Genomic DNA, 17,144 nt, shown 5'->3' on the forward strand with positions numbered 1-17,144 from the left:
TCGCCCTGGCACAGAAATGAGTGAGATCCCCTTGTAAAAACGAATTAGATCAAGATTTAAAAACAGCCGATGGCTGTCTGGTTGCAAACTGATCCTAACATAGTTTCCCGTGTTTCTTGCATTCTGTACATGATGTTTTTTTTTTTAGTCTGACCGCTTGAATGATTTAACAGTTTTGGAAACAACCTCTGCCTTGCTAATTCTTAAGCGGTCTGGTCCAAGTAAATTGCTGAGTCAATATTAGTCATCACTTAAATGAATAATCGGTCCATCATACCCGCGCTGAACACAGACTGGTCTGTGATATTCTGATTTCAGACTCCATGTGTCCCATTCATTTGTGTATATAAATCACAGCCTAAAACGTCTAGTCTCTCTGCAACTTTGAAGGTGCAATAAAAGAATGCGGTTTTATTCTGTGTTTGCCAGCTGTCCCCTGTCCCCTTAGTAAAAGCGGAACGAGGGCGCAAATCAGCACAAGTTATCGCCAATGTCTTTTAAAGTGTCAGCTATACGTGAATGATCAGTGAATCACTTTCATTTCAACTATGCAGTCGTTCCGCCTCCGCTGCAGTAATCGGACAGGGAATATAACGTGGCTGTGAACACACAAACACAATGAAAAGAGAAACCCCGGTCGTAGTGATTTCGCTTTCAGACGTGCGGGGAGGCGCGCGACCGTGTGCGTGATTCTATCTGGCAGCACCATCTCACCGAAAATCGGCTCCAAAAATCACACACTAGTCGCAAAGTTAAGCACTTACGCTCAGAGCCAATGAACCAAAGAAGCAGCGTCCCCCGAAGCCGACATTGCCTCTGTTCTTACATGGAAATCATTGTGCTCCTCCGGCAAAGCGCACCTCCAGCGCACTGCGTCCGCCGCCTTTGTGATGATAATGTCAGTCACTATTGTCCCAACAGTCGCTCACATCAGCGCAAACGTCCACCTGTTTCATTACGCTGTAAAGGGTCTATATTCCAGCTTTGCGCCGTAGCCAAACCAATGTCAAGTCATTCAAATGCAATATACTGCACTTCAAACAGCTTTACGGGCAGAGTAACTTATTAATCGTCTTCGTCCACAACGAGCGAACCGATCTCTTCACCTTCTGCGCAAATAAATGTTTTTAAATCGTTAAGTATTGTTTCTAGGAGCATAACTTGGCTCTTGGTCTTGTCCCCGAAGTGAAGGGCGAGCACGGAGCCCCCAGCCGCGGACACAGCGATGCACTTCAGGCGGATCGCAGTCTTTCGGGAGCAGAACAGCTGTCCGACTTAATCGCTTTTCACGAATCCAGTTTATTGTAAGCGAAGAGTGGGAATGTGGCCCGGAGCGGAGCGGACGGGAGCCGCCGCGTCAGTCACCTCGGCGCGGTTACCATGTGCGGGAGGGCGAAGGAGGAGGGGCGCACCTCCGACCCCCTTTGTCAAAACCTGCGTTTTGCTCCGTACGTTGTTCCGCGGTAGTAATAAAAATGTTCCCCTTCTTAGAATTTTCTTGAATCTTGTTTTTAGAGTATATAGACAATCGAATTTCCCTGCATTTCTCACGACAGTCCTACAAATAATGAATTTATATACTACTAGAACGAGGCAGTATATTTCTTGTTCTCTTTATTTGTATAATAATAAACTAAAACATACTAGGGACCTTCTGTGTTAATATTACTGATTTACATTTAGGCGTATTTTGATTTAACTCTTTGTGAATTGGTATGCTAGTTTGTTTCGTAAAAGTTAAATACTAAAGCCTGCGTTCCTGCTTCAGATTAAAATATTTAATCGCTTTGTTTTTTTTATAGCGCTTCGTGTTTTATATTATTTATAGACACTCGGTTGTGGTGTTTAAATATGCCGTAGGAAAGCAATAATGTAGCAAAACAGAAGGAATTCCGAAATGCCCCGAAATTCGCTTTGAAGCACTAAAACGTAGTTGTCATTGTCTTAAATGATTAAGCCAGTGGAAGGAACTGACAGGCTAAAGGAGAAAGATGGGAATGGGGGTGAAGGCGGGGAGTAAAACCCTCTTTTGTGGAGCGCAGGCGACGTGCCCCGTTACCATGGAAACACAAACCCCAACCACCCTATCACCGGTGTCTGCCAACGAAATCAGTTGCCGAGGCGAGAAACAAAATAGTTAATTACGGTTAATTGTTTTTCTGTGCTGCCCTCGAGGGCAAATTAGAAAACACCAGCGCTATATGTAACAGTGAAAATATCACAGTGTTAGTGTTCTAGATCATTTAACACCATTCCCAACTGCTTCTGGCTACCGTGATCAAAGGTGTGAGACTTGCATTTATTTTTTACATTTATTTAATTTAGCAGACCCCCTTTTTTTGCAAAGCGGGCTACAAGTGAGACAAATGGCAGGTTACAAACACACGTGCTTTCGTGGAGTCGACCATGCGTAAGTCCAGCTTGTGACGGATCAGGCAATTAAGAGATGGCAATTAACTTAAATACATTCCTTAGGGCTGCAGGGGGACACCAGAGTACCCTGGGGAGACCTACTTGACGCCGGAGAAAAATGTCCTTCTGTCAACAGATGAAAACGGCAACACTTGCACAGTTACTACAAGAAAACTGCAGGAAGTTTCCATCGCTCTTTAAGCTCCTCCCATAACATGGACTAACATGAGGTTGTAGTACGAGCGTATACAAGTAGCCTATGCTTCATGCCGAAGATTATCAATGAATGATTTATTGGGTGGAGCATATTTTTTGACAGCTCATAGTCAAATCAACAGTTTACTTCAATGACAGATATCCTGGTTGGATAATTCAGGGCTTCTTCTTCCTCTTTGGATTGACTGTCATTTTCCATACATTGATTGTTTATTATTAGAAATATTTAACCAAGCCAAGTTACCTAATTCCCAACAGATCCATAGAAACATCTTCAATGTGGCGTGATCATGCTCACCCACTGGCAGTGAGAAAGCCAACGCAGATCGGCTATCACAGCTGATCTCGACGGGGCCTCCAACCTCAGCAGCCATTAACCTCCCAGGTGGCCAGGAAGTGAAGGCGATATTTTAGAGCCAAACAAAAATAGTCTGATGCACTCAAATTTCCGAGAGAACCTAGGTCCTTTTGGTAGGGCCGGACCACATCCAACTGTGATAAACAACCGCGCTTATCGAGAGAAAATACGATGTGGTTAAAAGGAATCACGACGCAATATGATGGCGCAAAGACGGGCTGGCAGGATTCCAAATACCAGTTATGTTTTCATTTTACATCATATTTATTTAGCAGGTGCCAATGGCGTAACTTTGGTTTGAACTTTTGGTTTGGTCTGCACCCCTTTAAGGGGGGATGTGATTATTGGGGGGATTGTATTCGCCCATTTTGATTATTGGGAGGTTATAAGCCCCCCCCCCCCCCTCATAATTTACACCTATGACAGATGCTTTTCTCCAAAAACACGTACAAATGAGGAAGCAGGGTCAGGTAGTCCCTGGAGCATTCAGGATAAAGGGCTCTGGTCAAGGCCCCAGTGATTAAAATCACTCTGTCGGTCATGGGATTTGAACAAGCAACCTTCCGATCAAGGGCACAGAGTCCCTAAGCCATAGAGCCATCCCCCACACTGTCATTTTGGGACTTCCATCTCAATTCTAACCCAGAATTGGTATTCCTTAGCCATACCAAACTAACCAGAAATTTATTTTGCAATGTTTTTCAACAGCCCTAGAAGACAAACAGTGACTGTGCTGGACTTCTCCCTCTGGTTTCCCACCTTCATTCTATATAAATAAAATGTTCTGTAGGTCGGTAATCACCTACGAAGGTCCCCTCATTTGAGCAAAGCTATCTTCGCTGTGGTGAATCCTTCTCGGCATGGCTCTAGTTATAAATTCGGAAAGAGCCCCGGAGGAACCAATTCTTAATTTAAATTTGAGTGAAAATTTGCTGGACGGAATCCCCCTGATTCCCCAGTGCTCCTGTATTGACCCACGTCCTCACAGTCTCTATGTCAAATAAGCTCAGATTCCTTGCTTAATCCACAATGAATTGTTCTGAGCTGTAAATATAATGCAGCTTAAGAAAGATCTTCCAATCCAGATTTCAGTCAGGAAATACATTCAGTATTAGCCAGGCCAAATAGCAGTAAGTAGAAATTTCTGAGCTGAAGGAGACAAGAGATTGTTTGTTTAGGAAGATGTCTGGTGCCAACAGCAGTAGCTTCCTGCAAAGCTTGAGAGGCTTCTCCCTGTTAATGACGCACAGGACAAAGAGCAAGCGTGGCACTCCAAGAGTATCATCCATAGTATGAGAGTATCCAAGAGTATCATCCAGAGTATGAGAGTATCATCCAGGCTTTAGTGACAACAAATGAGCCCAATAAACAAGATATGCCTTTAAAATAAGCTGTAGAGATTTAATGGAAAATTTGATTTAGATTTAATGGTGACATAGACTGACCTTTGTGTGGCGGATGGGAAGCGTAAGCACAGCCATACCTTGGGACAGCAGAACCGGCTTCGTAATGGGGATCCCGTCCATAGTGCACTGGTTCCCACAGGGGTGCAGACTGATGACTCCAGCGCGGTTCTCGATGTAGCAGTGCTGGGCCCTGATTCCCGGGCCCTGGATGCTGATATCCGTGTTTCCACAGCCAAGAGTGGTACGTCCTGGAAAAACGATACGTCAGATTGGCAGCATGAGAACCACTGACCGTGAGTTACAATTACAACATACATCGTCTCCAGGAAGCTTGGCCATTTATTTTTATGCTTCACCTAAAGGTATAAAGTAACCCTTTAGCACTTCTGCTAAGCATAACTACACTAAATCTCTGACAGAGACAGCAAATCCTAAGGACCGCATTCCACACTCGTCAGCGTCCTCCCACATCTACTCTGCGACCACTGATAAGACAAATCCTCCTGGAATGTCTCAGCTGGACGCAAAAGGCCCCCCCAGGGTTCTACAGGATGTGAACTACAGCTCCTCCCCCCCCCCCCCGCTCTCTGTTCACTCAGGTGAGACTTTAACTGGACATTCCAGACCTTTGGACTCAACAGAGTTGACCAAAGTCAACAGCAGAACTTGAAAAACAAAGACGAGAACAGATATAAGTGATGAAGGCAGCTGTATTGGGGGGGGGGGGGGAGTATTGACTCTGTTTAATGGGTTGCACTAGAGAGAGTGAGCCCCACCCCCATTCCTGCAATAGTCAAACACAGAAGTAGGGGTGACATCAGGGTCAGAGTACAGCCTTTGGCCAGCAGCACAGAGGTCACAGTGTGGGGGTGTGTCTGCATGTGCTGGCCGCATTGTGCTGGGCACATTGTGCTGGGCAGTGGGCCGGCATTCTCCCAGAGCGCAGCCAAGTGTCCCGGGTGATAGATGGCACTGCAGAGAGGTAATGTAACGGCCCCCGTTTCAGTAAGTGCAGCTGAAAACCGTTGTACTTCCAGGAACAAAAAAACAAATTGCATGCATTGCGGCCTCCGCCAACTTTCAAAAAACCCACGTTGTCGTTCTTGGAATGATGTTATGGCAGGAAGTGAGACATGTTTATGTAATTTACCCCACCACTTTGAATCAGCATATTGTTCAATTCTTTGTTCATAAACACTGGATTTTTTTTTCTATGATTATTCAGAAGAGACATAAATTTATTGTAGCTTTATGATAATTGTTAAAGTGCTTAGAACCCAGCTGGAACAAAGAGGCACCTATTTCTAAATTTTAAAAGTAAATAGTACTAATAAGTGTGAAATAGGGAATTTACTTTATACATAATATGAGTTCCCATCTTCTTGTTTATTGGTATTGTGTAGGTGCTAGGTCGATGGATGGATGGATGGATGGATGGATGGATGGATGGATGGATGGATGGATGGATGGATGGATGGATGGATGGATGGATAGATAGATAGATAGATAGATAGATAGATAGATAGATAGATAGATAGATAGATAGATAGATAGATAGATAGATAGATGGATGGATGGATGGATGGATGGATGGATAGATAGATAGAAAGAAAGAACTTTATTGATCCCACAGTGGGGAAATTTGTGCGTTTGGGTTTATTGAAGGCATCGTCACTGAAATCTTCAGGCAGATATCATCACAGAATAATTCACGTGAGCTAGCTAGGCATAAAGGTGCACTTCAGGGGCACCAGGCTGCCCAACGTCTCATTCCAAAGCCTAGGATTTAGAGGGCACTGATGTCACTTCCTGGCTGGGACACACCGCCCCCCCCCCCTCGACTGACAGAGTAGCAAAACCTGCTGCAACATAGCTGATTTTAGTCGGGGAAACAGCGAAACCAACGATCTCCTTAAATCAACAGCGGCTGGACTCAACAGGGATGCGTACAACTTACTAAAGGACCAGTGGACCGTGGACAATGAAATGTGGCCAGGAATTGGGTTTACTGACATTTATATGTGTGCTATGTACAGCCCCCTCATTTAGCACGTCACTGCACTCAAACTGCATTGTCACTGTCAAGCCACTTTCTATTTGCATTTTAAATTTACTGTATTTTTAAATACGATTATTCCTTAATTATTTATAATGCACACAGGGATGGCTTAATGGTTAGGGAAGCGTGTTTGGGATTAAAAGGTTGCTGGTTAAAATTCCTGACCAGCAAGGTGCCATTGAGGTACCCTGAGCAAGTCCCTGCCCCCCCCAACACTGCCTCCCAGGGGCTAAATAATAGCTGCCCCCTGCTATGTCACATATGGGTTAAAAGCAGAGGATGCGTTTCATTGTTGTGTGGTGGGTCAACAATGACAATAAATCACTATTTAAAAAAATTATTTGTGTTTTTATGATTCTGTTAATTTTAATTCCGTTCCTATGACATACTTGTTATGTCTCCGTTTGAGTCATTGTACTGTCACAGTGTGCAGCAGGACACAAGGAAATATAATATTCCTTTACGTTGCACTGTGTGTTGATGTATAGGAATGACAATAAAACCTTTGAAATCGAAACAATTACATGCTCCTGATTTCGACGCCAGGAAATACACAAGCAGAGTCTCAGGTTCTACGAAAGCCTTGGCGCTCGGCTACAGGATCCGACGGCGTAATGAAAGCGACGAGGACACCAGTGAATATTCTGCTTGTATGTGGACAGGTTTGTACCAATATTTTTATTTTATTTGCTCAGAAATGACAACCGCAAATACACATTTCAGAGTGTATCATAAGATAGAGGTAATGACCGTCCAATAAGAGTTTAGGTAAGGAGTATTCCTATTGGACAGTCATGACTTGAGCTTAAGTTAACCCAGCTTATTGAGAAATCCTGCTTTGTGAAACGCCCCCCTGGTCCCTTTCTGTGAGCTTGTACGGCTAACCTCTCCTGTACGACCACCCATTCTGCTGCCAGTGTTAATTGCCAGAGATTATATGGCTGTATGCTCAATTATACACCCGTGTGGACAATGGGTGTGGCTTAATTAACCGATTCCTCTAAATAATGGGGTGTCCACATACCTTTGGTCATATAGTGTACAAAAGCACAGCAGTGTCTGGGAGCTGAGCAGGTCACCTCCAGATTACCACTTTTAATTACCGAATAACCTGCAGCCGACATTTTCAAAATGGCTTAGCGATCTCAAAGTTTTTGAGTAGGTGGCGGGCAGACACATGCAGACACAACCAGGGGCCCGAAGGTCTTCCTGGGCCTGTGGGAAAACCTGGTCATTGGTCAGATGTGTCACACAGCAGTTTTTTAAAAAAAGGGGGGGGGGTGGATTCCCAGCTGTAGCTTAACAGGAGCAACGTGGGAAGAGCGCTCACCTTCTGGCAGAGGCAGGAGTGTGATGGCGGTGCTGAGGCGGCCACTTCCCAGGCTGACCAGATGGGGGCGCTCTGCCTGGAACTTCAGCCCCTTCCCAGTTTCAATCAGATCCAGCGGGGTGCTCTATGTGGGTGGGTGGGGGCAAGGACGAAAATCTCACTATTCCATTTTGAGCTACTTCAGTTCTAAATGGAAAGGAGCCAAAATACAATGTACAGCAAGCCTGCTGTCTGCTGTTACTTTTAAAACCTTTTCTTTATGCGCCAGTGCACAGATTTAAGTAATAGTATCATATGTTCATGAGCAGAGAATGTATACAAAGTGCATGCCAAAATTTGTATTAACGTTTAGTAAATCAAATATTAAATATTTAAATTTCAAAATCAGATCCAAAGGAGTTCAAACTGGAGCATTCCGCTGTCTTAATGCGACTTGCATGATTTAAGTGCAGCCGTTCTCGCATTTTCCACCCATAGCGGTTTTCATGACATTTGACTTAGAATTTTACAGAAAAACACCAATTCCTTCTTCAGCATGACTGCAGTATTAGTCCTTCCATAGAACTTGCATTACTTGCGGCCTCAACTCTTTCGACGTATTACTCAAAATGATGCGTTGGCTCTTCCATTCTTCAAACAGCCAGAACCAGTTCAAAGTCCTTAAGAGTCAGTGTTCATACAGACCAAATGCTCTTGGCTAGCATTGATTTTTTTTCCCCCTACTGGAACTTTTGAGTTTCCCCTAATCCTGCTCCCAGACCAACATGCCTTCCATAACACATCATTAAACAACTGTCACAACAGCAGAACCCACTGGAATGCTTTGTGTGTTTGCATGTGAACTCATGCGCAAAATAATTTCAGGATATTTCAAGGTTTAAATTCCACTTGGAAATGCACTGCTGAGCAAAGGAAACTGAAGTTTCCAAATTGTCACCTTCTCTGTTGGACTTGGGGACCCCTGCATCTCCACCATCGCTGTCATTTGATGGAGAACGAATCACTGTCACCCAGAAACCTACAGACAGGGTCTCGGTGTCTCAGGGAACCTCCATCACAGGCCAGTCTGGACATGAACCTGCTAGAAGCTGGATGCTCTCCAGAATCTCCCTGAAGCTTCATATTTTCTATTTCTGTAGCAGCCAGATCATCAACAGCACCTCCCGCCAAAGGCTCCCAAAACAGGATTATACATATCAAATTAGGCCAATCAGTTAAAGCAGGGATGGGCTAAGAGGATTTAATACTAAGATAAAGTCCCCCGGGCTTAGGTGAAATTTGGTACTGAGACTAATACAGAGATGGAAAGTTCAGGTCCAGAATATGCAAATCCAGACCAAGATTTTGTTTCAGCCAACCAGTTGAGTACTCTGTGAATTTGACTCTTTATCCTCAACTGGTTGGTTGAAACAAAACGTTGGTCTGGATTTGTACTTTCTGAACCTGAACTTTTCACCTCTGGAGTTAAAAAAGTCTCCTGAGGCCTAGCATCTCATCGCTTCATCCTTTGCCACAGTAAAATCTGAGAAACATCTGTAGGTTAGTTGTTGATGCCCCTGTACCTCCTGATGTTCAGCTTTGGTCAATGCCGCTTGCACAACACGATTCATTACGTTATACTTAGGTGATCTCCAGGTGTTGATTCCCAGTTCCAATGTAATCCAGTGACCCAGGAAAGTCTTATCCCCACTCTTGTCACCTTCAATTTCTTCACGCTAATGTTGAAGTCCACGTGGTACCTCAGATCCAGCTCTCTGTCACGGCTGCTCAGAAATATCTCCCGAGGGAAAGGAAACTCTTCCTGATTAGTCCCAGAAATTCCAGGGAGCCCCCGAAAAGGGCAACAGCCTCTCCAGTTGGTGGTTATTTTAAGGAATTTAATTAACTCCAATGAAATTGAGGGGGCAATTCTGTCAAAGCAATCAAAGCAGTTTTAAAGTCGTACTGTTCCAGATTCCGGCAAAAGACGGAAGGGGTAAGTCTCCGAAAAGCTCTGAAAAACATGCCTGTCCTGCGGCGTTCATTCACAGCCGTGCCAGCATCGATTGCAATGAAGCTGTCCAACCTCATGCCCCCAGGCTATGCTTCATTACATCAGACCCCCCACCCCCCGCCATTTTCCTGTAACGCTCTGCCCAAAGCCAGGTGCTACCAGCTGCCGGATGGGATGATCTCCTTACTCATCATCTTGGCTGACACTCTCCATACTAAACTTAGACATTCAGGATTGAATAATTACTACAAGCATGGGTGTTACTCCTGGGGGGGGGGGGTTGTGAGAGGGACACATGCCACCCAGTATTCAATACAGTGGTGTTTGTCCAACCCGGTATTTCCCAAGATTTTGCTTATAAAAATATCAATAAATTTGTTGGGAGATTACAGTTCTCATCCAACCAGTTGCATGCACATACACGAATGTATACAGTCAATATTGAAACAGACAGGTCGCCTATACATAGATATACATACGAGATCATACAGGGTAATGTAAGAGGATGAATTTGACTCAGCCACTTAATGAATTTGTCTCTAACCCCCCCCCCCCCCCCCCCGCCCCACCAATATTAAAAACATAGTTACGTCCTTCACTGCAAGAATCAAACCATTTTGGTTTATTTCCTTGTGGGGAGGACCATCCATCTTGGAGGAATTGCTAACACCAAATTGCACCATGAAAACTCTGGCTCTACAGATGGGTATTTATTTTTAATAATGTGACCCCTGTAAGTGGCCTAATACAGATCTATCAGAAAACCAAAGTAGCAATCAGCTCTTCATCCACAGAGCATCGTACTTAACTGCTAAAGCAGCCTTTAGCTTACGGCCAGCCAGACTCTGCCTTTTTTCCACACACCCATTATCCTTTTCCTAGCTGAGGAACATCCTTGGGCCTCGTGGCATTTGTGACGTTCTTCCTCCCTGACATTTAGCCGGCCGTTGCTCATTGCCTGCCTCAGTTGCCTCTGTTCCTGTTTGCCAAACTGTTTCTTGTTTTTATACCCTGACCTTTCCAGGCTCCCAGCTCCTCGCCTTTCTCCCGTGAAACTCTGCGGCAGCCGCATGTAACGCGAGTTCGAGGTTCGGCTATGATGTATCGATGTCACCATAACGCCACTGGGGGCAGAAGTCTAAGAACCACCAAAAACTCTGGGGCGAGGGAAAAAATGGCATCGAATACCATTATGTATGTGGCTCAGTGGGTTAGTTTGCTGCACCAGTGATCAGAAGGTCACTGTTTCGCATCCCAAGGTTACAGGCTAATCACCACTGGTCCCCTCAGCAAGGTCTTTAACCCCCAACTGCTCCATGACCTATCTGACTCACGTTCCTCAACTTCACGTCCATTTGGATAAAAGCGTCTGCCAAATATGTGTCTACAGGACGATGTGGGCTGCAACCCCCAAACTCACAGACGCCGCATTCAGCCAAACGGCCCCCGCTTCAGACGACAATCGAAACCTAAACGTCACGTCCGAATGGCCCGATTGGGACGGAGTAGAAAAAAGCATAAGAACACAATTGGTGATTTTCACCGACATCATGTAACATTTTGCATGAATGGCTCTTTTGTTTGAAGCCCCTTTGACCTTCAGCGCTATTTGCCACTTCCCTGTTTTCTTTTGCATATTTTTGGGGCATTAATATTTTATTCTTCAGGACATTCTATTCGGACACTGTATATGTTTTGTTAACAGCACATTTCCTTGTTGGCATTTCGCCTGTTCTGCACTACTCGTATATTCTATGTGTCTGTGTCCTGCTTGCAGGCCGCTGGATGCACACAAGAATTTCCCCCCTGGGATCATTAAGTTAATCTTTATCTTAATTTCTCCCCAGCAGACCCAGCTCTTGATCCTGAATGTGACCCTGGGGGGCAGGGGGAGTGGGGGGGAGGGAGTGGAGCTCACCTGCAGCACCTGGTGGGTCTGACGCCCATTCTCAGGCATGTTTCTGTTCAGGCCGTCCATGTCCGCTCCGTCATCGATCGACCCGTCCGATGCATGTAGGTCCTGATGGAGATACAGAGACGCCGGTGAAACGTCACGCAGACTGGACCGGCGTGCCAGTCAGCACTCACCATTTACCATTTCTCCAGATAAACCCCCCGTTGGCAAAATTTCCTTATTTTTCTCAGCCTAAAGTTGGCAAGTATGTATTCAGCCCACAGGCAGAATTATTTGCAATTATCTGACTATCTAACCCGTGGGATTTTTATCTTCCTCTGGTTAGCCCTACGTCGTCAAACACTCAGGTGCAGAGATGCAGCGACAGGACATGCAGGGCAGGCAATAGCCAGGGGCCCCGAGCTGGGAGAGGGGCCCCCGAGGGCGGCCTATTACGTAGTACATTGCAACGACAAATCTGCTTTATTTGTGTATTCTGTTTTTCACAAAAGTAAAAACAAAAGTCTTATGTTTATTAAACTTTATTTGCTGGTATAATTAATTTACACTTCACAGTAAAATAAAGGTAATAAATTTTACCATATCGCGTGGGGGGGGGGGGGGGGGTTGTTTTTTGCCTCGGGCCCCCAGAGTCCCTAGAATCACCTCTACTCAGGTAGAGTCACTTTGCAAGGCCGTCTGGCAACAAAATCAAGCTGCAACTTCACCAAAAATATTTCTATGAATATCTCGTTTTTCTACCTCCGTGAACTTCCTCGTCGTTTGTGATCCAGAACACCGGCACTGCGACCTGCTCCACTTATATCCAGCCGCACTACATTTAATAATAAGTGTATCCCAAGGAAAACCCACCTGCCCCTTCCTGGGGGAAGGTCTGCCTCCAGGTGGCATCGGTCCACTTAAACCGATCGTGTCGAAGAAGTAGACGCCGAGCAGGCTGCTGGGCTTACACTCAAATATTTAGTTTACCAGAGATAAACAACCGCGATGCGCAGCGACCGATAAACAGTTTTCGGGTAACTGCGTACGTGGCTGCGAAGGATCCGCGGGTCCCGGGACGCGAACAAAACACGAGGCGCCAGAAGCGCTAGGAAAACGCTGATCCCTGCGCGGCCAGACCCCGCTCGGCATAACCGGAGCTCTGACTGCGGTGTAAGGGGGGAAAGAAGGGGGCTCAGTTCCGGTCGAGCCATTAACACGTGGAGATTAAATTTGCAAACAGATGCGGCCACAACAGTGTTTGGGTCCAAGCCAAGCCAGCATGCACTTTCTTGCCAGCCCTGGTACAAAAAAGAGCTCATCTCTATCGCCTAGTTTTTTTTTTAGTTCTGTCTCGTTGGCTTTTGCTGGCAGATAAGAAAATTATTTTTTGTTACTTTTTCCACGATGTAGGTACAGTGGATATTCCCAAACGCATAAGTAAAGTTAACTGCGGATGGCGTTTCATATCCGAGTACTATAAACATTTGATTACATATTCACATATCATATATTTTAACTTTACGTCAATTTGGACAAATGTATCTACTAAACACGCAAATTTAAGTATTGGCGTTGCTCAGCGTTCGCTTAGCATGTGATAAGTTGTGGGGTCGATGCCCACATTCTGCAAATACATTGCAATAATTTTTCCCCGGGTAAACTTTATCTAACATTTTATTTGTTTACAATACAGTTGCTTGGTAGGTGCTTTCATTGAAAACTGTTATTTTAGATATTAGTGTTTTGCGGGGTGAGTGCAGGTCCGCCCTCTCCCTCCCTCAGGAATTTAAACGAATATTTTGCTTATATGCATAGCTCTTTAACAAATGATACGTATCACTATTCATGTAAAAATCCCTCGTGCAAAAAATAAATGTAAGTTTAGTAGTATTGGCATAGGCAATCTTCACAATCATATCAATAGGGGAAAATGATTTTGCAACGTAATTAACACGCACAAGAGTGAACAAACACCTTGTGTTAAATTTCATTGCATGAATGCAATAAATGTATTTTCACGCGTATATCTTTAAACAAAAACATTACCACTAAATGCCTAATATCTCACACACGATCGTGCATGCTGTCGCTAATTAAACCCAATCCTGCAAGTTTAACGTGAGCGGTCACTCATGCATTGTCGCCCAGACAACCGTTAAAAAAAACAAATCTCTAGTAATCTCGGAACCGAACAACTTTGTGGCAACTTTCCCGACAGACAGCTACGAGTTGAAGGATTACCTTTCCGCAGTCGTCCAGCAAAGATGCCAACTCCATTGCACAGGATTCTACTGACTGAAGGATAGACATTATATGCAAATGCATCAAACCATTAGTCCCTCATTTTCCCTCCAAAACAGCCAGTTAGACCGCCTGCCCTGTCCTCATCCTTCACACCAGACCCTGCTCTGTGTAGCGCTGCAACTCAGAATAATAACTGTTCTCCGTCGCAGGGCATACCTGTCTCCGCTTGCTGCGGCTAGCCACGCTGCACATTCCTGCAACATCGCTGAAAACAGCGAAGGGGTGATCGTAGGAGAAGGGCAACATGAGGATAGAGTGGAGAATGAAAGCTGGGAAGAGATCAAACGGCAGAAGGATGGAGGCAGGGGAAGCTCTCAGACTAGGGTGGTAAAGAAAATGGAATGAGTATGTAGGTCAAGCCACATTTAGACTAAGCCAACGACACATAAGTTCCTGACACATTCAGGCTGCATGTTTGAATCCTTTGCATTACATTTGATTTTTTTAGCAGACACTTTTGTCCAAAGTGGCGTACAGTGAGGCAGATAGCACACTGCAAACATGTGCTATCAAGGATTTGACTGGGCGCAAGTGCAGTTAGGCCGAGCTTCCAGTGAATGTCCAGCTACAAGTGTAAGCAGCACTGGAGCAGGAGCCACGTCCAGCAATGCAAGAACCTAATAAGACTATTCAAGGACCAGAAGTCAATTAGTACAATCATATTTGCTGGCTAACTGTACAGTTCCTGAGTGGGGGTCACACTATTGGGGCTAGGGTGGGATCGCCAGTTTATTTTTCCCAACCTGGCCTTACTGTAAATAATCCACAAGGACACCATTTAATCTGGACTGCATCCAGGCTCAAATTTGAGGGGGGTGGATTTAAGTCATGGTTGGGCCCCTGCCGACAGCTTAAAATGATGCATTAAAAAATTGGGGCCCCTGGGCTACAGTCCAGGTCCCCAAATGCATCATTCTGCGTCGGTATAATATCAAACTCACAACAAATAGATAAAACCTTCAAAGTGCCTTTGATGCTATGAAAAGCCAAAAAAGTATAATAACATAAAATGCGATTCCTGAGGACGTCCTGAGCAGCAGCAGAGAGGCAGATCTTGCTAAGTCTGGGTCTCCATGACAATGAGCCGAGGCCCAGCCACAGACCTGGTCCAACACCCGAATTCCAAGGGTACCAGAGCTGCTTACGCGGAGCGGCTGTATAAAGAGGGGCATTGTGCTGCCGTTTGGCATGGAGGGACTGTGGCACCCCCTCCTGGGATGGGTGGGGGGGCTTTAGCTATGCTTCGAGGACGCACAGCAGATCGAGGGCTTTCAGAGCCGCTGAAAGGCGAATCCAAGGGCCCCAACTGAAAGATCGCATTAATGAGGTCCGTGTCCGATTAGCGACCGGTGACAGACGCGTGCCGAGACACAATGCCATATCCAAAGAAAGGAGCCGACGGGGACATGGCGGTATGACGAATCGGGGAGCTGCAGTCCCGCGCAGCCACGCCCCCCCAATTAGAGAGTAAAAAGTGGGCAGTCAGCAGGGGACGGAATGGTGTCACCTTGCACCACCCGCCTTCGAAGGCCGTGCCAAAAAAGCCAAGTTAGGTGCATGGTTCAGTGACATCATTTCAGACATTTGGCTGAAGTTCCTGTTCATCATTTATAAAACACACCTCGCGCCTTCGAATTACTGATGACGAAGTTTGACAGTGGTTGGCATGAATTCTGGTTCATGTTGGCACAAGGCAGAAAAAGACGGAAGGAAACTCACAAAAGGCACAGAGAGTGTGTCCCCTCTCTCTCTCTCCCTCGCTCGCATTTATGGGCGACATCACCCCCTCCCCCCAAAACCACGCTGTCATACAGGGCCTGCTTCCCTGCCAGTGAGCAGCGGCTGAAGCAGGAACAGACAAAAAGAGGAAGAGCACAGACAATGACACAGTTACACACTGCCTTTGTACCAGGAGGGGTGGTGATTTCATTCACCCCCCAAGCCCCCCCCCCACATTCCACTCACTGGCACATCCCACTACCGGAGAGCATGCTGGGCACGAGCTGGAAAAATAGGAGACAAAAATGGCACTGAGCATGCCCCCCCCCACATCCCCCCCATTGGTTATCTCCCAGGGCCAGATGTCTGCTCTGTGAATCTATTCCATCTCCCTAAGCACCATGCCTTAAGCACTAGAGGTGTCCTCTCTACTACAGGATCAGAAGTTATAATAATAATACTCCATACTCCACATCCCCCAGCCAGAATCAAGCAGCCGTCACTCCAGCTCCCTCCCTCCTCCCCTCTCAGACAAAGCTTTTCCCCTGACGTCACCTCTGTGACAGGCCATTGGCTGGACGAAGCTTGACACGAGTGGCAGAGGGACCAGTAAGATTTCTTTAAAATGAGGTAACTGTATCTCATTATCATTATTATCAAGAATATTAGCTGCTGCTCCAGCTGCAAGATTAGCTGTAGCAGTAGTAATTACATCACCCCCGAAAATGTACAAAGCGTTAGTACATACAGAGACCAGCCCATTAAGATATCTAACTTTCATTTGACGGCACTCAGAATAGGAATATTTTTAGCACAAAGAAAGGTCACTGCTTTTGTTATGGCAGAAACTAGCTTACATCAAGACAAGTGAATGTACAGTGGTTATTGTTGTAGTATTGCATTTTACTGTGGCATTGTTGACTTCTGATTGGTCAAAAGGATGTTGATGAATTTTCCATAACCTCACATGAATTGCCAGCCAGGCCTCAGTAATAAATCAATGCACTATTATAATAATTACTTAAAATTCCAGGTAAATAATGTTTTAAAATGAATGGAAATGCATTATTCGCATCATTATTGTTATCACAATAGTTACCTTAAATACTAAAATATAATATGTTTTATATTCATATTTATCATCACTGTATGAAAATTATACTAGGAAACAAATCACTTTTTTGTTGTACAATGAGCACCGTAGGTGTAACGCATCTGTCCAATCACAGCTGGTCCTCTTGGTGAAGGGGGGTTTGGGGTGGAGAGGGGCATGGCTGTCTGTGTTGTTTCCCCTCTGATCTCGAGGAATTCTGGGTAATTGTCAGACCGAGGCACCCTGGGCCATAGTTTTCTCTGCGCTTGGCACCGATGCAGCATCTAGGGAGGCGCAGTACAAACTGCATTCCTCTGCAACGTATTATCAAGGCTGCAATTACACGCCGCGAACAGC

At 45.4% G+C, this 17,144-nt stretch overlaps 1 protein-coding gene across 6 annotated transcripts in view; it reads right to left on the reverse strand.

Moving 5' to 3' along the window:
* Window positions 1-17,144, reverse strand: part of LOC111846280 (pleckstrin homology-like domain family B member 1) — a 77,208-nt gene that overhangs the window by 45,190 nt on the left and 14,874 nt on the right. For 3 of the 6 annotated variants that reach the window (XM_072702135.1, XM_072702137.1, XM_072702136.1), the window contains exons 2-4: window positions 11,693-11,794; window positions 7,782-7,905; window positions 4,470-4,640 (exon numbers count right to left, since the gene is read on the reverse strand). In XM_072702135.1, the coding sequence (XP_072558236.1) occupies window positions 4,470-4,640; window positions 7,782-7,905; window positions 11,693-11,794 (397 nt within the window). Of the gene's footprint in view, window positions 1-764; window positions 1,555-4,469; window positions 4,641-7,781; window positions 7,906-11,692; window positions 11,795-12,541; window positions 12,819-13,912; window positions 14,072-17,144 lie in introns of those variants that run through there. The other 3 variants (XM_023816337.2, XM_072702134.1, XM_072702138.1) reach the window with 3 other exon arrangements.

Source organism: Paramormyrops kingsleyae, chromosome 18, assembly GCF_048594095.1.
Source record: "Paramormyrops kingsleyae isolate MSU_618 chromosome 18, PKINGS_0.4, whole genome shotgun sequence".
Classification (NCBI taxonomy): Eukaryota; Metazoa; Chordata; class Actinopteri; order Osteoglossiformes; family Mormyridae; genus Paramormyrops; species Paramormyrops kingsleyae.